The 26,427-nt window shown below is 45.2% G+C and overlaps 1 protein-coding gene across 1 annotated transcript in view; it reads right to left on the bottom strand.

Annotated features, from left to right (window-relative positions):
* Window positions 1-440: 440 nt before the first annotated feature.
* The window catches only part of Dner (delta/notch like EGF repeat containing), a 164,211-nt gene continuing 138,224 nt past the window's right edge, over window positions 441-26,427 (bottom strand). Inside the window, exons 10-13 of the mRNA XM_042679326.1 lie at window positions 22,165-22,278; window positions 11,893-12,024; window positions 5,987-6,233; window positions 441-1,538 (exon numbers count right to left, since the gene is read on the bottom strand). Coding sequence (XP_042535260.1) covers window positions 1,427-1,538; window positions 5,987-6,233; window positions 11,893-12,024; window positions 22,165-22,278 — 605 coding nt within the window. The 3' untranslated portion in view covers window positions 441-1,426. The remainder of the gene's footprint in view (window positions 1,539-5,986; window positions 6,234-11,892; window positions 12,025-22,164; window positions 22,279-26,427) is intronic.

Here is a 26,427-nt window from a genome sequence, read left to right as displayed (position 1 = left end):
TGTGGGCTAACTTGATGAAGGAAAGGAGTTTATGAACCCCACGGTTCTGAAGTTTTAAAGTCCAAGGTCAGGAGGCCTCTGCTGAGAGGACAGCCTCACAGTGGTGACAGCGGTGGGGGAGACAGTGGCCACAGCACCACTAAAGGAAGCAGAGAGAGAAGGAAGCCAGAGAGAGACCCACGCTGTGTCCCTCCGGAGAGCTCCTCAAGATGTAAGGACTCCGCACCTCTTCGGGGTCCCATTACCTCCACACCACCCTACTGGGTCCGAGTTTCCAAAACATGGATCTTTGGGGGCCACATCCAAACTATATCCAAGCCAAAGCAGACTTGTTTTTTAGAGTACTTAAAATGTAATAAAGAGTGGTTTTGTCTGACAATCAATATCAAATCCCAAACGTTTTATATCCTTTTAAAAGAATGAAAGAGACGAGGACATCCTTGACTTGCTAACATTTATTCAATATTCTTTGAAATTAGCAAGAATCAGAAGAAAGCACGTATCAATCAAATACAGCCACAAAAAGAAATGTCTTGAATATAAATAAAGATGCACTATGAGAAATACTACTGAAGAAAACCGGTACTCTCTTACGTTAACTACCTTTACCAACAAAGAACTTGAACGCAAATTTAATTCACTCACAATATAAAAACCTTGACTGCTAAAAACAAAACAAGAAAAAAAAACAGAAAACAAAAAAACCCCTACAGATTGAAATCAGTCATAATACACCTCAATAGGCCCTTTTGTTATCTATATTTTCAAGGCCAAGTTCAACAACTGTTACGAAATTGACAAAAACAAACTGTATCAAAAGAAATGTTTCTGCAGAGTTCAACCAAACAGTGCAGAAAGAAGTTACTTTTACCCATGCACAGAATAAAGCAAAGGCTAATTCCATTCGGGTTAGGAATAATAAATTGAAACTAGCTTCTTTTTTCACAAAACAAACATTTCAGACTTCTTTTGAAGGAACGGGTATATGGTATTATGCATCATACTCTACAGGTTCTCCTAACTCTACTCAGAAAAGCCAGCACTCACACAGCGAAAGGAAACTTCTCCTTGATTAGACTTGTCCTGCAACCACCACATGGGTTAATCTGGCTTCATGGTGCGGTCTACCATGAAAATAGCACACACTAGTAGGAGCGTATGGTGTAAGACAGCTAAGATGTACATTAAAACGTGGTCTAGAGGCGTCACAAATTATCTGTTGTTAAAATACCTTTTCAAACTAAGGGCTGCAGAAAATTAGTTCTTCAATAGTCTAATGAAAACTCTTGGAGCAGCTAACGTTTTAAATTTCTTAAGCTTTTAAATTTTCTTAAAAATATTTTTAAATGATCGTCGTATCCCATCTGTTTTGGAAAAATAATCCAAAAAAAAAAAAAAAAAAGAGGAGGAGGAAGAAGAAGAAAGATTACAAATCTTTTGTTTTAATCAGCGTGACCAGGGGCTTGTCGTCGGGGCTGTAATCCTCGTAGGCGATGGGAGTCACGTCATACATCGCGGGCCGGGACTTCTTTCCAAACCTGAAGCCACAGACAGAAAGGGTGCTGGTTAGAGTGATACTGGGCCCCAAGGTGAGTCTGAGAATGACTCGAGTCAAGAATCCAGTGGAATTATAAAAATACTCTGAAAATACAGTCTGAGGCTAGAACAGAAATTTCAGACATCCTGATATTAACATTGAACAAGAACAAATATTAGTCTTTGGCGCAAGAGAGAAGCAAAAAAGAAAATATGAACTTCACAAAATATACAGTCCAAATGAACGATGACACCTCTGAGTTAAATCCTGGCCAAGCAGCCAGCCAGGCACCGTGGCTCCAAAACAGGCTTTAAGAAAGCACGTATGGATTTGTCTTTTTCATATTTGGGGATGCAGGTTTATTTTACATACACTCCAGTGGTTGGGATACAGAAAGCCGAGTTGGCTGCCCCTGGGTGGCGGGACAGACGGCCTCTCTCTTGGGAATTTTCAGGAATAAGCTTTGAAGCCTCTGAGATCTCAACCCAAGAGGGGCAGAGAGAGGAAGCGACGTAAAAGACCACAGTTGCTGGTGTCCAGCCCCGGCCTGATATTCACGGTTAGCTGTCACCCACCCAACCCCTCCCAGCACAAAGCCACCATTCCAGCACATGTGTAGATATGGAAATTCACTCCACAGCAGCACTGATGGGTGTCCAAGAACCAGAGCAGTCAACATCCAGGACTTTCTGCCAAACCAATTTAAAATGGTAATTACTAAATGAAAGTCAACTTCTGGGTGGGCTCTTCTGGTTCAAGACCTGCCCTGCCCTACGGCCTTTGGAGTACGCGGGTGAAATACTCTTCTACACAAACCCAACATCACTCCTCTTTTCTTCTTTTTTACTGGCAGCATTTTTTTTTACCACTTCCATGCCCAACAGAACTCATTACGAAGTGCACATCTGCCCGATGACAGTTAACAAGCTGGTCTCCTAGAACACTGTGGTTTTTAGACACCCAGCAAACCAAGACTCACAGTTGGTGTTCAATAAATGTGGAGTCCCAGCCACACTGAAAATTGGAGCTGCCTTTCACATCTCCTTTGTTCCAAGAACCGGGTGGATGTTAGGAAAGCAAGTTCACACTCATAGAAGCTAACATGCCGACAGAGTTTAGTTAACCAACTTAACCTCCACTAATTCAGAGGTTGCTTATTTTACTATAGGATGTTTTATACGACTGTTCTTTAAAACACACTCGTGGGAGGCAGAGCCATGTCGCTTCTGGGCCTGGGTTCTGGGAGCTTCGCCACGGCCTTCCTGCATGGGGAGCCCAGGAAGCATGTGTCCAGAATGCCTACAGACGTCACTCGGGATCAGCAAACCTGCTCCCATCCTGGCTTTCTCCCTCAGTGATCCTGTAAATCACCTTCTCTTACTACACTCAAATGCTTTTCATGTATAATATGGAAGTCATGGTACACATGTGCTAGGGTGTTTATGATACCCCTGCAAGAGAGTTCCCTGGGGAAGATGGAGCAGGAGGCCTGGCCCGAAGGAAGTGCTGGGTAACCGCCCGCCATCCTGGGTTGAAGTTCCCGGCACCAGCAGATGTAACAGGGCTGCCACCTTACACTTGACCACAACTCTGTGTGCATCGTTCTCTAAAGTCATAGGCACATCACAGTGCTCATTCATTCAGAGTCTCCTGAAAGTCCGCAGCTCAAACAGTATAGAGAGGAGTGTCAGGTGGAAATGATTGTGATTGGCTCCCTCCTACCTGTAAGCAAAGCACCTGCGTGACAGACGGGGCTGAAGATGAAAGACTCAAGTGTGTGTGCCCACATGTGTGCTCACCTGTGTGTGCATGTCTGTGAGTAAGAGTGCACAGGTGTGAGTGTATGTGTGTGTGAGAGAATTGTGTGAGAGAGACTCCTACTCAAAGCAGACCAGTACCCACTGACTTACTGCCAACATCAGAAGTACCAGGCAGGGGACTGGGAAGATAGCTCAGTGGTAGAGTGCTTGCCTCACATGCATAAGGCCCTGGGTTCGATTCCTTGCACCACACAAACAGAAAAGGCTAGAAGTGACACTGTGGCTCAAGCGATAGAGTGCCAGCCTTCAGCTGAAGAGCTGAGGGACAGCGCCCAGGACCAGAGTTCAAGCCCCATGACAGACAAAAAAAAAAAAAAAAAGTACCAGGCACCTCCTGAGTCTCCCATCTGCTACCCCTCCACGAGTCCACGAGGGATAGGAGGCAGGGCGTGAAATGGACATAAACTAGAGGCCACCACTGGAAACGAGGGAGAGGAACATCCCGAGGACTGAGTTCCGCCAGCGCCTTTCTCGGGCTAGATTTCTCCGCAGTCACTTGTGTACAAGGAGCTTGCTGCTTAAGAATTACACAAGTCAATATTGTTTTACAAAAATAGGTTCCCAAATAAGAACCAGGCATGCAAATGCATGTTCTTTTCTGAGAGAGAACTCAGTCAAGGAATTCAGACTAGCTGAATTCCAGAGCACCCATCCTTAACCCCTCTGTGGCTAAACTAAAGCCTCCTCCACGTGAGCCCTGAAGGCTCTTCGCTCTGGATGTCTCTTGGGTGGAGGGAGGCTGGTCTCCTGGGTCTCCCGATACATCAGAACATAGAGATATGGATGCTGCTCCTTGGTGATGAACTAAGCCCCTGAGAGGACAGAGCAGACAGCTGATCAGACCTCCACCCTTTTGCTGTCCTCGGTCAGTGATTTAGGATACTGCAGATCCTCACCGAGGCTGGTGCCAGGAACTGAGCTGGGATGAATCGGCCTCCCAAGCGAAGTCAGACAGCCTACGCCAACCCAAGCTAAGATCACCTATTCATTTCAGACCTCAGAGTTTCACAACGCTCGCTGTGTGCCAAGATCCAATGGAGACAGAAATAAAGGGAAAGACTCAAATAAGCAGCCGAGGTTGGGACAGCAGGGGTTTGTCTAGGACTTCCTGGAAGACCAGAGCTGACACTGAGGGAGCAAGTCAGATGAATAGCGTGGCGGGGGCGGGGGAGGGCGGGGGGGGGGGGGGGGGGGGGGAGACAGGGGTCCTGAGATGGAAGAATCCTTTCTCTCTACTTCCCCACAGTGACCTGAGCGAGCCAGAGTGCTGCTCTAACTGCAGCCCACACCCAGGGGCTCTGCCGCTGCCACCAGCTTCTCCCCAGACACAGGTTCACCCGCTGGCTTCTCATTTTGCTTTGTTTACAATGAATGCATGCATCCATTTAATTTGTGATGGCTTGTGGATATATATATATATATATATATACATATATATGTGTGTGTGTGTGTGGAATATGTATAATATATATGCAATTTACAATAAGTATAATGTATAGGTAATATATATATATTATATTATACATATTTGTAATATTGTGTGTATGATTTTTAATCACTATGATTTATTTGCAAATCACTAGAAGGTTGGAGATTTGGGTTTGGGGACATTCTTTTTGAGAAAACAAACTCTGAACCTCTTAGTTTCTGTCTCCATGCACACAGAATTTGGGTCTGTGTGAGTCTTGATCAGTAGGAGCACAAAGCCATCGCTACCATGGCCCACTCTCAAGACACCCAACTCAGCACACTCTTCACTACAGCTCACTGGCTTTCAGAACTGTGTGCTTCTGGTTGTTCTTTCAATTAATACAAAAGACAGTATCATCTATCAAGCAGTAGCTGATGCTAGGGTCATAATAAGTGGATGTGGAATATTTATAATTTAGTAAGCTGGCCCTAGCTCTCTGAGGAGGAGGTCTCCTTTTCTCTGGGGAGGGAGCGTTATGAGGGAAAGACTAAGCAGTCTAAGAGTCTAAGGTGGGGAGGGGGGATGGGGTGAAGGCTTCCTGCCATTTCTTGGGTCTTAACTCCGCCCCACCACCAACCTCTCCCCCCTGCGGATGAGGGCATGCCTTCTAGAATGGGAGCTCTCCAGTGGGCTGAGAGCTACTCAGCATTATTCGTGCAGACCCTTCAGTCACGCTGGCTATTTGAAGAGCAAGAGTTAAAATATTCCCGAAATAGAACATCAAAAACTGTCCCGACCTGACATGAAGAAGCAGGTATTTATAGTCACTGATCAGTGCACATTACATCGATGGAAGCAAAACATAACAGAGGCCTAGCAGGAAGTTTACAGGGGAGGGCGCTCATGAAGTGGACTTCCAGACCTCGTATGCAGACTCTTCACATCCTTTCCACACCCCCGGGTGCGCAGGGTGCGCAGGGGGCAGCCTTGCCCCTCCTCCTCTCCTGCCCCCGCCCCCTGCCCGCCCTCCCCCTCCCTCTCCTCCCACCCCTCTTTTCTCCTGTCTCTTCCCTCCCTCCTGTCCCTTCCTCTGTCCTGATCTCCCCTCCCCATCCTCCTTTCCCACTTCCTACACCTTCCTCCCCTCCCCGCTCTCTCCTCCCCTCCCAGCCCTCCCTTCCTCTCCCCTGCCCCCCCTCCTGCCCCCCCCATGCCCACCTGGCGTGCCGGATGGAGGCGATGGCGTGGCTGAACTCGCCGTCGATGCTGCGGCAGTTGTAGAAGTCCTCGTAGGCCGGCCGCGAGGAGCCCTGGTACTCGATGCGGCTGATGCGGCAGATGCCGACGATGAGGATGATGAGCATGAGCACGAAGGCCACGCAGAGCGCGCCGATGATGACGTACAGCGAGTGGCGGGGCATGTTGCTGAGGCTCTCGGCCATGTGCCCCGACTTCCACTGCAGGTCTGCGGAGAGAGCAAGCGCGGTGAGCAGAGCCCTCTCCACCCTGCTCCACTGACCTCCCCAAGGGCCAGCGTGCCCGCGACCCGTCCGGACCCGGGGCTGGGGGCCTCCATACAGGAGGATCACGTGCAAAGCACCAAGAAGGAGACACGAATACACCACACAAAGAAACGTGGGCAGAGGATGGGAAGAGGAATGCAACAGGCAGTTGTTTGGGCTTCATAATGACATTTTCAAATGAAATTACCCAGCCAGGCACCCACTTGTAAACCCAGCTAGTCAGGAGTCAGAGACAAGATAGTTGGAACTGATGGAGGGGATGGATGTTATGTGCAGGAACCCATCACAAAGACCTGGGCACGGTGGCACAGACCTGTAATCCCAGCAGTTCAGAAGGTCCAAGTAGGAGGCTGGACAGCAAAAACGTGAGATTCTAAAAATGAATCTAAAAGCCTAGCACTTTTGAGTGGTAGAACCCTTGACCAGCAAGTGGAAGAAGTTATTGGTAGAAACACAGCATAGATGCGGGAAGAGGGTAGCCTCTGGGATCACACCAACCTTGCTTTCCATCCCAGCTCCCGCCTTTCATAGAGCTCCCCACCCTGGCTGTTCATTTGTAAGATGGCTTACTGTGAGTTTAAAACAGTAAGAACGTTTAAAACAGTAAGAACTGAAATGGCACTTCATAGGTGGTTCCTGTGGTGGAGCAGCTGAGGTACTGGAGGGGGAGGGACCTCGTGAGAGGACAAGCCCTCCTCTCAGGCAGGTGCTCAGAGTTGAGGGGGGTAGCCTTCCTAATAGCTCCAGCCTGCACTAGGAGGGGAAATGGAAGGGCAAGCTGTAATCTCTGTGGTTGGCATGGTCAGTCCTGTCAAATTACATCCTGTTGACAGACTCATACACAACTGGAAAGGGGAAGAGGATCTGAAAGGAAGCCATGTAAATTTTAAAAATGCCAGGGAAGACCAAAAAGAAGCTGAGCTCATGCGGAAAAGAAGAGGCCTTCTCTTCTCAATTCACACTTACTCCCTGGTGCCACACCCTCCAGGCTGTCACTTTCACGGTGTCTAGATACAGGATGCAGAGAGGGGGGAAACAGGAACAAGCCTGTTTTCCCGTGAAATCCTCAGGACTCTTCTTGCTATTCTATTTTAGGCCCAAGAGTTATTTGTGGCGTCTGGATCCTCACTACTTCTATCTTAGCTACATCTTCAGGGAGTCTGAGAATCAGCTATACTAGACCTTGAAAAGTTAGAAGCTGAAGAACAAGGTAGATGCCCTCACCAGAGATCAGGCCTAGAGACATACTTCCTTGAAGTCCACCAGAAAAAGGACCCTGCCTGACCTGGATGCTTCCTGAGAACCCAAGAAAAAATGGGCAAATGAAGTCACTTCCAAGTTTGTGATCAGAGCCTCTGATTCCTGATTACTCTACGGAGACCTGTGAAACCTGTTTTTGCCATTCAATTCTACCTGCCCAGCCCCTTTACGACAGCTCTTGGAGCTTAGTAAGACTAACTTAGCATCAGTACACTCACTGCTCCCTGAGCCAAATCACACACAGACAGGGAGAGCCATGTAAATCACCACTAGTAAATAGTCTTGATGGAAGGGAGGTGATTTGTGAAGCCAGCACCCGGGCTCAGTCCCCAAACCAGCAGCCATTTCATTTGGCAATACCTGCTGCATGCTGAGAGAGACAACTCATTTTTCAGGCTGAAAAAGTAAGTATGATTCACTTGATTTCCAACTATTATAACACTGCTTTAAAAAATTCAGGCTGGAGTCCAGAGCACAGCAGAGAAGGCTATAACATCCATTCTGTGTCACCACGAGGGCTGCCTTTGCTCCAGCTTGGTACAGAGCACGCAGATCTGGGCACGAGGGAGGACCGCACCGTTTCTATGCACACACCTGGTCAAATCACTTCCCCCCTCTGATGGACGGTGTAGAAGCAGTGAGTCCACAGCCACATGGCCGCTACTGTGAAGGAGCAACTGTGTTGCACCGTGCGTGCGGTGTCCCAGGTCTGCCAAGCGGATTCCACTGTTTGCATTTCTCCCCATCTGCTCATTTCTCAAATATCGGTGTTCAAAGCTGTCTGCGTTTGAGTTTATCAATGTCTTTTAAAATCCTGTGCTTTCCTTCCTCCCCGCTTCTCTTCTTCAAAGCTAGATCCTACTTTGCTGTCATCTACAGCATTCCTAATAGAAGTTGAAGGAGACTGCTTGGCAGGCAGGAGGATTGGTCTAGTAGCCAGGCTGCATTTGAATGAACCTCTAGCACTTGTGTCTGAGCGGTAGTAACTATGTCTGCACCAGGTGGCTGACAGTGCTGTCTCCCAGGCCGGGCGCCATCCTCGTAACTCATCGCCTCCCTGCGGCCTGGCAGCCCCATCACATGAGTTAACTGTGTTGGCCACAGCCCAGCACTGGGAAGAATCCTGAAGCGGAATGTGCTATGCGGGATGAGCTCACGGCCCCAGCAGGTGCACGACCAGGAGCGTGTGCACAGGAGCTGTTTGGGAAAAAAATACTGCAAATGGGCCAGTTGTGAGTCTCAGAGACCATTTGCATTTCTGTGCCTACCCAATGTGTTTAGGTGTTGTAGTTTCCAAAGCGCTTTTGCTTTGACCATGTTGGTTGGCTCTAAAGGAGCACCTGGAGCTAGGCAGAGGAGCTGGGTGTGCAGCAGATGCTGAAGGAGAAACAGGCTGCCAGGGACACACTGAGAGTCAAACCACACCCACCAGGACTGCACTCAACTGACCTGCAGCATTTATTCCCAAATGCATTGTTGCCCATGTCTAAGTTTCTAAGCTTATCATACTGAATACAGAGGGAAGAGTTTATTGTTCACCTACATTATTTCAAAAGAGAATGAAGGTCAGGTGCTGGTGGCTCACACCTATAATCATGGTTCAAAGCCAGCCTGGGCAGAAAAGTCCATGAGACTCTTATTTCCAATTAACAACCAAAAATCCAGAAGTGGAGATGTGGCTCAAGTGGTAGAGCACCAGCCTGGAGCAAAGAAGGCAAGTGAGAATGTGAGGTCCTGAATTTAAGCTTCAGTCCTGGTACACACACACACACACACACACACAGAGGCAAACTCAATTACATTATGTTTTCCATAAATCCTTCTGCTTGATGACTTTGATAGTCGTCTGTGTCTGTTTTCTGCTTTGGGAACGCGCCTGCTTGGGGGCAATCACGAGCACAGGCACCTGGACCAGCCCAGTGGCCTTGCTCTGCATATAGCTCAGAGGCTGTGGAAGGCCCTGGAGTGCTGGTGAGAAAGCCAGTTCACTTGCACACATCACCCACCCCTCACTTCGCAGTAAGTGCGCGTGCTTGCTGTATTTGTGAGTTCCCTGTGCACATTTCACCTTGAGCTATATTTATGATCCAAAGTAAACATTCTATGTGTCCTGAAGGAAAAGGTACGAGGAAGTCTGCCTTATAATTTACTCACACGTTCTTCTGAGAGTGAAACCTCCAATACTAGAGATCGAAGCAGGAACACTCATCAAGTCCCATGAGAGGTGACAGGACCCTCCTCCTCCCACCAGGTGGAGTTGGTGGCAGGACACCCAGGCCTAGGACCCGCACACACCCCCTGGCCTTTGCAGCCACTGCCTCTATACATAGCCTCACCTTCAGTCACTGGGAAGAGAATGGGAAGAGAACCTCGATCCTCTTTATTACTCCATCATTGGGTACTGAGAGGCAGTGTCCTCGCTACAAGGAAGCGATGCTTATATTTTTCTATACCATAGAATTTGCTTCAAAAAGTATGAAAGCCTGTGAGTTCCTAAATCTTCTAATCTGTACCCTCCTAGTATACTTTCCACAAACACTCTTTTTTATGTTACCAATAGACAATATTATAGCCCAATACGCAAAATTTGTTATTTCAGAAAACTGCTAAGCTTCAGAATGAAAGGGAATCACATGCTACGGATAAGTAAATTAAGGCTGTTCATGGCTAAGTTCAGTCACTCAGTGAGCACCATGACCAGGTCCCATGGACCAAAATCGAGATCTTTTTCTCCAGCAGATTCCACTAGCCCACACTCCACACTGTGATGTCTCACACTGGTTCATAGCCTTTAATCTTTTGTTAAAAATTATTGGAACCCTTTTTCATCCCCTGACACACACACACACACACGCATATATGCATGCACACACACACACGCACACACACACACACACACACACACACACACACCTCTCTCTCTGCAACAAAGGAGTACTTCTCACCTTCTTTTTTAAGCAAGGAAAGTTGGTCCTCCTAAGACTATTCTGCATAGGGTCATTTTGGAAGGCCTAAAAATACTTTATCATGTGTCTTCTCATGCCATGAACCAAGAGGAAAAGACAAAGAGTGAAAAGATGAAATATCAAAATGATGTTCGAGACTGCGCTTCTTCTTGAAGAAAATGTGCTAACACTGACCAGTCCCACCTCAGATACACACCAAAAATGAATGACCCCTGCCCTGCTATGAGCAGTGCTAGACCAAGAAGTGAGGGAGGAAGAGCAGCAGATAGGCCAATTCAAGAAGACAGACAGATTTGTATGTAAACTTGCTTGCCTCTTTCGAAATTCATGCAGCTAATGAGCTATTTTTTGGGGGGTGGGGGGTCCGGTCATGGGGCCTGAACTCTGGGCCTGGGTGCTGTCCTCAGCTCTTCAGCTCAAGGCTAGCGCTCTACCACTTGAGCCACAGCGCCACTTCCGGCTTTTTTCTTTTTGCTTATGTGGTGCTGAGGAATCGAACCCAGGGCCTCGAGCATGCAAGGCAAGTGCTCTACCACTGAGCCACCTTCCCAGCCCAACTAATGAGCTATTCTTGCCCATTAGAGTAGAGGAGGGTAAGAGGGCCCAGAAGGGTCACCTTTGGAATAGCATTCCTGCAGGGAGAAACATCTGGAATGGGAAGGCCTCCCCCAGCCAGCATGGTTCCAGGTCTTGTATTGTGGAAGACAAAAGTGCCCCCTAAGTAATTTCTAAGAAGAAAATACCCTTCACCATTGAATTTTTAGCCATTTCCAAAACAACAGAAACTACAATTCCCTGTTCCCATTCTCACCACCTTCCTGGGAGATGCACCTTCACCTATGATCCTGACATAGAAAAAACATTATCTTCTGTATGTTCACCCCTAGCCCAAACCTTAGTTTGAAGCAGCTATGTTTTTCAGTTTTTCTTTCAAACTCATCCTGGCTGAACTTTTCTCCAGGCAATGGACAGAACCTACGTATGTTTGAAAATATAAATGCAAAGTGAATTTATATCCCAGGTTGCTTTGTAAAAATTCAGCACAGAGACTGCAGTTGTTTTTTCTGTGTGTTTTTAATATGATTCTAATGCTTTCTCTGGTAAGCACATTGTTGGCTGCCTGAGTAGCAGTGAACTCTGGATGACATCTGAGGATACTTGTCCCCATGGAAAGGCAATCCCTCCCCCAAAAAAGGAGTGGAGCAGGCATAATGCAGAAACAGAAGGACTCCACTGGGACTGACGGCTGCAAGGGCCACTCGGGTGATCCTCCCGCGCCTCTCATGGTCAGTGAGGACGGGGGGGGGGGGGGGTGGTTTGTCCTGTGGTCACAGTGGAAAATGCAGTACTACGTAAGAGATGGCGAGATACTTACGGATTTCACAGTTTGCACCCACCCAGCCGTGAGGACAGTGGCAGGTGTAGCCGTTGGGCTGGTCCAAGCAGGTTCCAGCATGATGGCACGGGTTACTGTCGCATTCATTGATGTCGATGTCACACTCTTCCCCTAGGGAGAAAAGAGAGGGCAACAGTGACACGGCTGTGGTCACCGCCTCTGGTGTGTACCAAGCTCAGGCCTCTCAGAAAATTCCAGAGCAGGGATCTTTGGCTAAGAAAAGCTGCACAAGAAAAGTCTTCCAAGTCTGAAGAAACCTTCCAAGACTGATCTGTAAAGCAAACGTCGGTTCCTAATTTTACTAAAGTCTGTTTGACTTTGGATGGCATCCGCCAAAGGGTGTTATTTATCTCTCTGAAACTCCAAAAAGTGGAAAACTCATAGTTTATGACTATTGTGTAGCTAAGTGCTGGGGAGTGCCAAACTGGATGTTATCTCTTTTCTGGACATGGCTGTGCACTTAGCCTGATTATGAAAATGTGCTTCACTTTCCAAATCCACAGATACATTTGAAGGCTGAAATTCAGGAAGATTGAAAAGCTCGGAGACAATCATGCTCATGGAAGGAGAGATGGCTGCAAAGTATGGGTTTAGTGCAAATCTGACCTAATCTTCCCTTAGAAGCAGGGGGCAGGGGGCATTCATATCTGTTCCAGTATATCTTCTCCTATGGGAAAGAACGTGACCTTGCGTTCCTGACTGTGCTGAGACCATTTCAGGCATCTTTACCTGCCTCTGAGAACCTGGTATGAAATTACAAACCAGAACACATGTCATCCAAAACAAACAGCGACTTGCAGGAAATAGCTTGTTATCAACAGTTACAAGGACAAAACCATCTCCAAGTGATTTCACAGCCATCGCCATGAGTTTATAGACAATGGATGTGCTTCTCGTCAAAGCTCCAGAGGGTGCTTCAAATCAAGGCATTCTCTCTTTAAATAAAAATGTTCAAAACTGAAAAAGAGAAATTTTCAAAATAAGCCCTCATTTGCTTAGATAAATGCTGAAAGGCAGGGAAAACTAAAATGCTACCATTGGCCCCATCAAAGACAATCTAGGAGCAAAATAAAACATTTTACTCCCATGTTCAAGAGACAATATTTCAGCACATTCAGGAATTACTTCCAAGATTGTTTCACATTAAAATCCTTTCCTATCTACTACTGGTTTACCTTGTGTTTCTGAAACCGCCACTGGTCACTCATAGACCACCGTGGAGGAGGAATGACATACTAATCTTTTGAATCTGGTCCATTTCATTGTCTTTATGTAGCTAGAGTCTGCAAATTTCATTTGAGAGTGAAATCTATCAAGTGGACTATTTACTGCTTCTGGGTCATACTTGGTTGACTGTAATACAGTAATATCTAAGTAAATTTGTTTCTTGAAATAGTCATTTATATCGACAGAAAGGACATGAAATTGATTCTTTCTTAGCAGCCTATTCCTGAGGTTGGCTTTGTATTAACGGCATAATCACTCCGAGAAGAAAAGAGGATAGATGGCACTACATGTGGCATTATATGATATGATAGACTAGTTAAAGAGCCATCTCAACCAGCACAGGATGAGAAATGGAGGACAAAAATCAAAGACTTTGTTAGGTCTATACATCAGTACTGCTTCCTAATCCTTTAGGAAGACCAGGTTGATTGAAGCATTTACTAAATAAGCTTACTGTAGCCGGTGATCAGAATACTGCAGATTCTGGAGTGGAATGACCTGCTGCCTGCCCAGAAATGGGCACGCTCCCCCTTGCCTCTGGCAGTCGGTAAACTCAAAGGCCCCATTCTGCTCCAGGAAGTCCAATGTCAACATCCCAGTCTTCTAATTTCCTGAACTCAGCGCTAGTCCCAGAGCTGTCTGTGCTGTCTATTGGCCTGCTCGGCCCACAGCTCCTCAAGGAGCTTGGTCAGGATCAGAGTAACCCGGCATGTATATTAGGTCTGAGATATGACTAAGCTCCTCTCAAAGAATCAGAAGGCTCAGATCCCTAAAACTTCCCGTTCTGGGGACTCGACAGATTAGAAGATAGGAATAAAGATGACAGGAAAAATAGGAAAGAACTCTTTCTATAGGCATCTGTTAAATATGTATGACCCATAAGAATGGAGACCCAGAGATAAGGCTGTACCTATCTGCTGCACAAACATGGCTACTCCAACATGGCGTCCTTAGAGTTGTACTGGGGGAGAGGGGCGGGGGGCGGTAAATGGAGCCAGTCCCTGGGGTCTAATTAGGGAGCATGTTGGTGCTGGCAGACCCTGGAGTAATGCAGAGTTCCAGATCTTTCTACAAGGACTGTACTGGCCTAATTTACAGACTGACACTCCTTACAGTTGAATCAACTGGCTCTCTGTTGGGGGCCATTCTTGTATGCCACGCTGGAGGACTTCAGTGATGGAGCCATTCAAGGAGATTTCAACCAGAAGATGCTCAAGGATGACTGCTATTCTCTGCCTTACAGTGATCGTGATTTCTGTCATCTATCTTCACAAAGTCAAGGTCTATTATAAATTACTGGGAATAAATTTGGCTTCATTTATGATTCTCTACAGCAATAGATAGCATGGGGTCTTCAAAGCATTTCTACACTGACACTCCAAAGCCAATCAATATGCACTTCAGCTGAGTATAGTAGAAGAGTTTTTAAGCTTTTGTTCGCTTAAGACAATTGTCTTTAAGTTAACTTTCTTTCTTCCTATTTTTTCCATCTAAGAGTAAAATCAATTGGTCTTAAATTGTTATTCCTGAATAAGAATGTGTAAAGAGAATACAGAATAATTTTTTTAACTTGAGCAAGGCTGGCAAGGAGGCTCATTCTGAACTTTGACTGTTTCACAATTTCTTCTCAATCTCCTGTTTTCGTCACTGTGTATAGTAGGTATATTTGGTAGTACTTATTCATACAAATATACTGATTAATTCTGTATGTTCTCTTTGAATAAGTTAGGAACAGTAAGAAGAAAAAAAAATCCCAACTAGTAAGACCACTGTTAAGATATTCTTGGGTTAATAGAGTTCACACTGCAAGATGGAATGACAATGTTTGTGATTGCAATGTGCCTTCCATGTGCCAGGCTCTGGGTAAAATGTTTTAGTTACACATCAGGCTTTAGACACAGGTCTTAATAAGCATTTGGGATTTCTTCTGTAATTATGGAATCACTGTCTTAACCCCTCACAATAAACAGCTAGACAACTGGATGGAATATTTTTTTAAACATACACACACACACACACACACACACACACATACACACACACACACACACTTTTAAGCTTTAGATCCTAGGCAGCTCATGACACAGCTGAGCCCCACAATCATTCTTGGTTTTTTCCTGTGACCAATTTGGAACACCATGGTTTCACTAAATTGAGGAGACAAAGGTTGGAGTGTGTGGAAGCCAAGGTAATTTGTAGGGAAGACACAAACCACCAAGAAAAAGAAAAATAAATGCACCAGAAATAGTCTGTGCCCTTGAGTGTGTTGTTGAATACCGTGTGTAAGTTGAAGCTCTTAGGAGACTGGCAAACAAAATACAAGATGAACAGTGAGTGCCCTAAGCTCACAGAGGACAGAGAGTTCCCACCGGCCAGGGTGCAGGGGTTTCATTGGCCACTCGGGACCATCGGCGAAGCCACCCACCATTGAGCAGTAAGGTATAACCACTCTCTAGAACAGAGGTTACTCCAGACTCACCTCCCCAGAACGTCAAGCCCAATTTACAAAGCTCCAATCAGGCTGACAAGTGACCTATCTGCCACAGAGAAAGGCCAGAGCTTAGGAGAAAGAGACAGTCAGATCAAACCATTGAGCAACTTAACCCACCATGACTAGCACCCAAACAATTTTGAAAAAAAAAAGAAAAGGAGTAACATGATAGGAATGCTTCTACCCAATTTCAATAGTCATGTGGCTGCAATAGTTTGCATGAATCAAGGCTGAGTTGTATTGGCAGAGAAACCGACACACAAAGCCATGAAAAACAACAGGAAACTCCAAATAGATCCCACACATATGACCAACTGATTTCTGACTAAGGTTCAAAAGTTAATCAATGAAGGAAAGATGCATAACCTTTCCAAGGAATGGTGCTTAAGAAATGAAACTCTATTTCTCTACATACCAAACAAACAGTGAAAGTGAGAGTGGGAAGAACAGGAGATGTAGGGGAGGGGTGTGGAGGGAAGGGGGGAAGGGAAAGAGAAGGAAATTGAAGCTGCAGTTTGAAGAACCCAGTCTGTTTTAAATCCATTCTGTATGGGAAGCAGGTAAGTGGACTGGGCACTGGTGACACCCACACTTGTAATTCTAGCTGCTCAGGCTAAGATCTGAAGAATGTGGTTCAGTACTAGCCAGGACAAACAAATCCAAGACATTTTTATCAATTAAAAGCAGAAAATAGATGTGTAGCTAAAAAACTAGCCTTGAACAAAATAGCTAACCAAGAATACTGAGTTCAAGCCCAAGTACCAACACCAAAAAAACTTGGGAGTGTGGAGGGGTGCTGACCTAAGTCACTTTGGGAATGAGTGACACTGGTCAGACTAAGTGAAAAGAGCAGCAGGTACCGCTGCATTCTGCTTGCTAAAGCTATTTCCCACGAGGACATTGGTTAACAATACTGATAGCACTATACATGTATATGAGCCTGAATAGTTACGTAAATGCATGCTGCATGTTGCTACTGGCATGGGAATTCACAAATAAGCAAAGGGAGAAGGACTGAAGTGACCCCTGTGATGTCACTAAGAAATCACGCAGGGAGAGGCAGCTCCATGGTATGATATTATAGATATGTCTCCATATATTCTATGCATGAGTTAATAGACACATATACACTTCCTCGTTCTGTCAACTAAGGGGATCTAGCAAAGCAAGCAGGGTTGGCACCTAGATCCTTTGTTCGTAACCTCATTCCCTGGGGACCCAGAGATCACTGGAGAACTAAGTAGTTCTAGGACCAGGACAGGAAATACACAAATGAGACTAGAATATCTTGCATTCCAGAAAATATGTAGGTGCAAAAAACAAACAACAACAACAACAACAAACCAACACTGCTGTAACACAAGTCTCTCATGGAAAATTCCACAGAAGTCTCGTAACTTCTCTGCCTTCAAAGAGATTGCCTGCCACAGAGAGAAGTATAAAGGGGAGAGAAAACAGTAACATTCTGTGAGAAAAACTGACAAACATGATCAGGGTCAACATCAATGACCCTAAGGCAGGTTGCTAGCACGCACATTTGTTATGAGCTGACAGAATTTTAAAAATGGACAAAACAAGTGTAGACCCTTCCCTAAGATGATATATAGATGTCAAATAAATATAGGACAAGACGTTATACATAGGAATGTATAGGAATATATATATATGCTATGTATTTTATAATAAATGTTATTCTTTATAATTCATATAATTTATTCCTTATATATTTCATAGATATATTGAAATGTTATATGTAGGAAAACTGAAAATTAATCTCACAATGAAGCATTGCTACACACCTATCACAGTGGCAAAGTGTCAGTGGTCTGCATGGACACAAAGCCATGAAGAATGTACCAGAGCTAAGACAGTAAGACAGTGAGGTCCTGGTGAGCGAGCTAGGAGGAAGGGAAACCAGGCTTGGTGTATGAATGGCTCTCTGCATTCAGAAGCGTGGAAGGTACATATTTTCAAGCAGAAGCCCAAGTTCTGCAAAAACAAACAGCCCTCACATAAGTGAGTGCATCCGTAAGGTAAATGCAACACTGGATTGCTGGACTCGCCTGGTTCCTCCACGTGGTCAGGGAACTCCCAGCTGGCTGGCTGAGTGTGGGCTTTGCTAAACCTCAAACACAAGGCCTCAGCCTCAGAGAATGGTGGCTTCATCCTACCCAGATAGCAGGAGTTAATATTTTATCAAGTTCTCTCGTGAAGCACAAGTTCTCAGGGTACAAAAGGTTCTGTTTATAGGAAACACAAGTGTTCTGTGAGCAAATATACTTGAAAACTAAAGGTGAATAGGATTCTTTATGGGAAGACCTCTCCAAGCGCTCAGGATGGGAACATCCTTTATGAGTCCCTATGTGGTCTGCACCATATCCCGAATGGGTTTGGCCACAGAATGCTTTTTCCATGGAGAAGCACATTATAGCACACTTCCCCCAATTACTCCAACTATGCTTTGTCTGTGTGTTGTGCTGAAAACCTATCAGCACTAAATATAGACATTTATTGCCAGCTAGAGTAGTGTTTAAACCTATGTTACCCAGGCGGGCAACATGAAGAGATGCAGAGGGGGATGCTGGCTGAGTGTATGTGGGGGGATTGGAAATGGGGGCGCAAGCAGGAGACCAAGGCACAGTACATTCTTGGAAGAGCTGATGGTGGGTATTCTGGGACAAGCTGGAAAAGGGGGGGCTGGGGCCAGACCATTCTGAGATGCCTGATATCGGATGTAAGACTTGGAAAGTTTTCTTAAAGAAAATAAAATGCCACTAGGTAGGTGATTTTAGGTAAGGGGATGACAAGATCCCATTCCATCATTATCTAGTCCCCGTGGTTTGGTAGATGGGTTGGGGTGAGGGGGCTGAGTGTGGGGAGGCCTCTTTGGAGGGGTAACCCTGCTGTAGGCAGGAAGCGAAGTCCACCGCTGATGATTCTGAAGAGTCAAAGGCTCTGGAAAAGGTTTCAGGGATCTGGGGTAGGTTGGCTGCAGGAAGCAGGAAGAAGCAAACTGCACAGACTATCTATCGCTCCCCAGATTCTGAGAAGCACAACCTGGGGGGTGTGGCGGTACCTTTTGATGAGCTCAAATATTTAAAGAGAAAAGGGAAGAGAATCTATGCATTTTCAGGTGTCACCGGGACTCATCAAAGAGTAGGCAGGTGGAAATTCGCGAAGTCTTTTGGAGAAAAGATTACATTTTTCTCTCTGATGACATAGCGGAGCAAATTTGAAATGAATTAAAGAGTTAAATGCACAGAATGAACTCCCTTATGATTACAATGATATAGATGAGCATAAAGTCTTGATGAGCAGAATCTTTCATGAAACAAGAAAATAAATCAAAAGAAAATATGAAGGTTTAATTACATAAAATTAAAGCATGATATATGAAACACTTTATACACATTTGAAAGTCAAATGAGGAAGGAAATGTACTTATTACCTTGTCAGATAAGATCTGATATACTTAATACTAGAGCTATGTCACATGAAGGTAGTGCTGAATGCTCTAGGAAAAAAAGCAGCTAAAAGGTGGGAGTGGAGAGTCCATCCAAGAAGAAACACAAGTAACAAGAAATAAATGGTTAAAATGTGAACTTCTGTAGGAATGAAAGCCACAACACCGAGCTGGCCCCCCAGGGTGACAGATGGGACGAGGTGGTGCATGCTTGCCACTGCTGGAGGAAGTGGAGCTTGTTGCACTGGGTTTCCTTTTTCCTCAGAGAATAAGAAGGAAAACTGTATACAATCTTCTAGATCCTGAGATCCTACTCCAGGGAAAGTCATACCAAAATATAGATATACAAAGATGTTCATGCACAAATATTCCTTTTGCCAAGTACCAGTGGCCCATGCCTGTGATCCTAGCTATTCATGAGATTGGGACGTGGTTAATCCCAACCCAAAACTTCTCTAACAGAAAAGTCCACAAGATTCTATCTCCAACTAACCAGCAAAATGCTAGACTGGAGGTGCGGTTCAAATGGCAGAGCACCAGCCATGAGCAAGAAAGCCAAACCAGAGTATTAGACCCTGCAGTACAGGTAAATAAATGTGTGTGTGTGTGTGTGTGTGTGTGTGTGTGTGTGTGTGTGTGTGTGAGAGAGAGAGAGGGGGGGGGGAGAGGGAGAGAAAGAGAGAGTGTGTGTATATTTGTGTGAATTCCTTTCAGTATTGTTTATAATAGGTCAAAGTTCTCAACTGTTCAAATGTCAAATTAAGAATGGATTAATAAAAATATCATGATATAATATAAAAGACAGACTAATAACAATATCATGATATACTAGGCTACATGGTATAATATAATGGACTACAAAGCATCCAGCATAAGTGATAAAAACAGGCATGTTTCTTGATGTGGTAACACATACATAATATATGTATATTTAAGTAAAAGTTAAGTTGCAAAATAGTGTGGGTAATATGATTCCTTTTATGTTCAAGTATTGGTGAATATATTATACACAGAGACTGTCAGGAAAATTCCTGGTATCAAAATATATTAAAGTGTTAATAACAGATACTTTCTAGTAGTGCACTTTTAAGGGTTTTGTTGTTGTTGTTGTTTGGTTGTGGGGCCTGAACTCTTGGCCTGGGTGCTGTCCCTCAGCTCTTCAGTTCAAGGCTAGTCCTCTACCACTTGAGCCACAGCGCCACTTCCAGCCTTTTCTGCTTATGTGGTGCTGAGGAATCGAACCCAGAGCCTCATGCATGCAAGGCAGGTGCTCTACCACTGAGCCACCTTTCCAGACCCAATTTTTTTTTAATATTACTAATGGGATAAAAATACCTGAAAAAAAATCCTCAGGACACTTTTCCTGATACTATATTTTTGCCTCCACTGACTGACACATAAATAGCTGAGTGTGTCTATAAAAGCACTCAGCTAAACAAAGCCATCTGTGTTATCCTTGGCTGGAGCAGGCCACCTCTTGGTCCCAGGAAAACACAGGCTGTGACACAGATCAATGGAAGGAACACCTGTAACTGCTCCTCTCACAGTGTGCTTGTTAGGACCATCTCTAACTGGGCGATCAGGCTGCTCTGGAAGGGACTGTGGAAGGCTGAGGTGGGGAGGGGGCAGTGGTGGTGTAGCAAAAAGAGACCACGATGCTCACAGCACAGTGCTCCCCAACAAAGCACAGCACATGTCCTCCTGCAGCTTATCTGTCCACCTCTTCTAGAGGATATGTCCATCCTTCCAACCTCAGACCACAGGGACCCTCAGGCCTTTCTTGGCTAAGAAAACCTCTGGAAATTTTGACTTTGTTCTGCATCCTAGATGCAGAGAAAACGTTTCTGTAGAGAAAATGAAGGTTGGATTGTTTTGTGCTCTGGTGGTTCTTTCTTTGAGAATGTGAGGGAAATTTGCTCCATTTGTACACATTTCACCTCTTCTTTCAGCAGCTGACCAGCTCCCTGAAGCTGATAAGATTGAGGACTTAGAATAAAGCACCCAGATGGGCCCTTCTGGCTCACACCTATAATCATAGGCACTCAAGAGGATGAGATCAGAGGATCTCATCAGTTTGAAGTCAACCGGGACAGGAAAATGTGCAAGACTTTTGTCCCCAACTAACCACCAAAAGGCTGGAAGTGGAGCTGTGGCTCAAGTGGTAGCGCACCAGCCGTGTGCAGAAAAATCTAGGGAACCATGCCCAATCCCTGAGATAATGTTTCAATATTGGCACAATAAGAAAAAGAAAAGAATAAAGACCCCCGTGCTAGGATTGAGTCCCTCGCTCTAGAGTACCTCCCCTTCCCTTCTGCTACCACCAATTGTCTTCCAGTTGCAAAATTGTTACTTTTACGTGGTTCAATAAAAGTGTGGTAGTTGAATACAAGACACACCTGCTCCTCCTGATGTGTATTAAAACAAGTGTGCTGACAAGAACTCACAACAGATCATCTCTCATGTGTTAAAGTCATAGTTCTGCAAGTGTGTGGGGAACAAGGGGAAAGGGAGAGTAGAATGAATGGGGAAGAGAGGAGAATGCAGGCAGGAATGCACAGAATGGAGAAAAATATGGGAAGGGTAGGTGGAAGGAGTGTGAAGACGTTGAAGGATGACAGAGATCAATATGCATTGCATACACAAATTGCTGTGTTTAAATGACTATATGTGTGTGTATATACATATATATATATAACCTAAAAAATTAAGAAAAGTGAGGGAAGGGGTGCGTGAGATGGAAGGGGTGGGTTGGGAGGGGTGGGTGAGAATGTGGAAAAGGGACATTGATCAAGATGCACTGTATTCATAAACTGCTTGGATGAGTGACAACTCCTTTGTTGAACTACTTGAGGATAATAAAATATTCCCCCAAATATGCATAACTAAGAATACAGCTACAGCTCAGCAGACCAAAGCACCAAATGCTGATTTCCATTGTGACAACACAGTGGACTGTCTGAAAATTCTGCATGTGAGCCATGCCTCCTCCTGTTTTGCAATGGGATCCCTCTTCGTGTGCAGAGGACAGGAGGATTCTCACCTGGGTAACGGCAGCTTGGAGGTGTCTTACCTGTAAACCCCGGTGCACAGACGCACGTGCCGTTCAGGCCTTCGCTGTCACAGGTGCCTCCGTTCAGACAGCTGACATTGGCACAGGGGTCCTTGAACAGCTCACAATGCAGCCCTGAAGAGAAGCGACAGAAAGCAAGCGTGATCAGCCAGGCCGCTCCAGCCCCTCACCTCTGAAAGTGAAGTGTTTCAACAGCAAGGGACTGTGTGGAAGGGACTGGTGTGTGTGTGTGTGTGTGTGTGTGTGTGTGTGTGTGTGTGTGTGTGTGTGTGTGTGTGTGTGTATACCCATGAGCACACGTGTGTGTACATATACCCATTCAGGACCTGAGACGGGTATAAAAGCACACCTTATGAGAAAGTAGCAAATTACACCCTGCCCTTTAGCCCTACTTTAAATCTTTCTCCTGACTTTTTACCTGACTGTGTGTCCCAACTGCTAGACATGCAACGCTAAAATTACTTAAAGATAAAATTTTTTTCAATAGCATATACTTTCTAAGTCTCCAACAGAAACAGGAACATAGGTAGACAGGTGGGATGGAACGTGGCATGCTGGAGGATGGCCTTGTGAAGGTGAAGGTTCGGAGCGAGGAGCTCCAGTGAGCCTCAGCGCCACGTTGGGAGAGAACGTGCCTGAATCCATATTCAAAACCAAATCGGCGGAGCACCTAAGATTCACGTGCCACGAATACCATGTGTCACATCCTCACACTGCGCTGAATTTGGTCCTCATGACCCTGTGAGACAGATTCCCTTATTTCCCATTTCACAAATAGGAAATTGAGGAAAGAATGTAAGACCACAAGGCCAGGGAAGGGAAGCGCTGGAATTCAGACTCAAATCCAGAGGCTCTTCTTAAGAAATCGTTTATCTCAGACTGGCCAAGGAAATAGCTTTCTATAGAGCACAGCACCTATTTAACAAAGAACGTGCAATATAAAACTCCACAGAATAGTAACAGAAAGCTTTCTATCACGTAAAAAAGAAGAGAAAACTGCTACATCTTAATAATAACTATAAAATTATATTTAAAAAAGAAAAGGAAACTATTGTGTCTGGATTACATGCCTATAAACTCGGAAGGCCGAGACCTGAGGATCATGACTTGAAGCCAGCCCAGGCAGAGAAAGCCAAGAGACTCTGATCTCCACTTACCCAACCAAAAGCCAGAACTGGAGACATGGCTCAAGGGGTAGAGCATGAATGAAAAAGCCAACTGAGAGCTTGAGGACCTGAGTTCAAGTCCCAGTGTAGGTACAAAAGGAAAGGAATGAAAGGAAAAGGGAAGGACAAAAGGAAGAGGGGAGAAGAAATAACTATGTGTTCAACTATGTATGAAAAAGCCTCAGTGGACTGGATTACTTCCAGAATAGATTACTTTGACTATCACCTCAACATCTACTTTGTTGCCTTTTTACAATGAACATGTATTATAAGTTTATTTTTTAATTAAAAATCTACTGTTATTTGAGAGGTGGACTAGCAGCTGGTGTTGGGCTATAGTGAGAGATGTGTATGTAATAAGTGTCTGCTTCTAGCAGCCCCGCGCCCCCCTCCCACCCCTTGGGAGAGGGTGACAAACTGCATTGTGACCCAGATAAGAATGTAAATAATGCTGTGCTTGTCCTTCCCAACAGCCTCAAGAAAAAGAAGCATGAGGCAAAAGAAGCATGAAGCAAATAATAGCCGGACGGCATTTACTTCATTTTCTCTCCACTTCATTACTTGGTACAAATTGTGCAAGCGGGGCCACGCCCTGTGACACCCCCCCCCCCTGCCCTCCCCAAAGGCACTGGGATTGTCCTATCCTCTGTCCTTCGTCAGGGCCTTGAGGCCAAGGGAGAGAACTCAAAAAACAAAAACAAAAAGAAAAGAGTGCAACAGAACTCCCTAACCATGTTCACCCTAAGGACTTACTTGTGTCAGGCAGTTCAGAATGGATGGTCTTTAATTCCAGACCATCTATATCTACAGCCTCCTCTCTGCACTCGCCATAAAGACTCCTTGGCGTGGGGTGTTTCAGAATGGGTGGCCTTTAATCTGCGTCATCCCCAACCACCCGCAATATTCTGCCAGGTATTTTTCTCAGGGGCCTTTTCAGGGCTCTGCATTTTCATGGGAAAACCAGCGACCTCCCACTGCCTCAGCCTGCATCTTAGCTCCCAATCCTGCCTCCAGAGACCTGGAGGACACTTTCCTGAATTTGGAATATCAAAGATCCAACTGGGAGATCAGCATAGATCTGGCCATTCTTCATTCCGGTCCACAGGGCTTCTTCCCCCAGGGATCTCAGTTTTTACTTTCCCATTATCAAATAACTTGGACACAGCTAAAAGAATAACACACAGGAAAGCCTCATTTACCTCAAAACAAACTGTCACATTTTTGTAAGTTCCCCTGAAGCTAATCAATAGGGATCAAGTGACATGGAACAGTAATGATTTATATGCCACCAACAAAGGTTGGAAATTGAAAACTTAAAAAAAGCAGCCAGGCTGGGCACCAGTGGCTCACAACTGTAATGCTAACTATTCAAGGTGTTGAGATCTGAGGATCAAGGTTCAAAGCCAGCCTGGGCAAAAAAATCCATGAGATTCATATCTCCACTAACCTAAAACAGAAGGAGGAGGAGCTGGGGCTCAAGGAGAGTGGTTGTGTGTGTGTGTGTGTGTGTGTGTGTGTGTGTGTGTGTGTGTGTCTGTGTATCTGTGTGTCTGTGTGTCTGTGTGTGTCTATGTGTGTTTGCACACAGGCATGCACACAGCAGTCAGATGATCACTGAATTTCTGGCAATACCTTAACCAATCCAATCAGAGTAATTTAATACAACTCAGCACAAAATTACCACATTTATTTTTCAAATAAGGCTGAAAAGCAACATTTTGGGCCAAATAGTTAAGCATTGAGACTTGAACATCTTCAACAAAACAGATTTGATGAACATCCCAGATAATACTCAATTGTCAGCATGTTTGGGCTTTTATTTTTATGGGTTTTGGCAATAACTGTATCCCTTGTAATTCCTCTCTTTTTTTAAGATGCGATATTCCGTCACTTGAGCATCCATTGAGAGTTTTCTGGCAGCATGACCACACAAAGGACATCTTCACGAAGCCACGGTTATTATGGACCACGATGGCCTTCGGGTCCCCCAGGATGCACCACAGTTACACCCATCTCTATATTCTGAGCTGTGCAATCCCCACACAAGAGAACAGATGTTTTTCGTGTTATTCTTCTGATCATCAGAGGTGAACAACTATGAGGCAGAAGCTTATTACAGAGCAGACAGCCACAGCCTCTGTGTGCCCAGGTGCTGCCTCTCCACGGCCCAGCATCCCACCTTCCTGCATTCCTCACTGAGCCGGGGAGACCCAGGCACTTGGCCAACACTGTCCTGGGCCTTCTGTTTTTACAGACAACCATGCCATTCTGTGCACTGTTCCCCAGCATAGATCTCGGCTGGCACACATGAACTCATCCGTGGAGTGGCTCTATGACTGTATCCTCCTGGAAACACTGAACCCTGCCCTTTCCAGCTCTGCCCATCTGCCAGAGTGCACTGACAGCTCCCGGGGATTCCCACTGTTACAGTGGGAATCGCACTTTTGCTTTTGTCCTGTCTGATTCCTCCACCATCTCTGAGGACCATCAGTGCCCAGGCTGTATCTTCATGCATGGAAGAAATGACGGCTGTAACTCCAGAATCCTGTCTTTTCAAAGGAATGCCAGACAGCCGGTGTACTTTGGCTGACACACAGGTGCGCTTGCCAGAGGCCTAGAAGCCTTTCCAAATTCCAAATGGGCCTCACAAACACCCGATTTTGTCAGGGAAAAACCAGGTCCACACTCAGACCGAGTCTGTAGAATGACACATGGCATCAGCCACTGGCAAAGACACAGCATGCACGATTACAAAACTTATGTTTAGTCTCAGGCAAAAATAAACTGTAATTCAGTCAAAACTAATAAAAATTCATACTTTTCATATTAAAGGGTAGCAGAGCAGTGTTTCTCCAAAGGTTTCTATTCCAATGAGGCTATTGATAGAAGTAAATTTAGAATTAAAATGAGTAAGAATTCAAAGAGCAATGTATCAATTATAAACCTCTGTTGTCACCAAAAATAGTCACAATTAGTATCCGAAAAGTGAAACAGCGCTACCATTTCTACTTCAAGAAAAATAAACCAGGTAAAGAAAATTAGCTGCCAGAAGGTGTTCTTTGTCCTTTTAAGATCTATATGGAGAGTCATCTCATCT

This window comes from Dipodomys spectabilis, unplaced genomic scaffold (genome assembly GCF_019054845.1).
Source record: "Dipodomys spectabilis isolate Male_0828 unplaced genomic scaffold, ASM1905484v1 ptg000051l, whole genome shotgun sequence".
In the NCBI taxonomy this organism is placed as follows: Eukaryota; Metazoa; Chordata; class Mammalia; order Rodentia; family Heteromyidae; genus Dipodomys; species Dipodomys spectabilis.
Note: the sequence above shows the minus strand (reverse complement) of the source record. Positions and strands in the feature narration are given on the sequence as shown.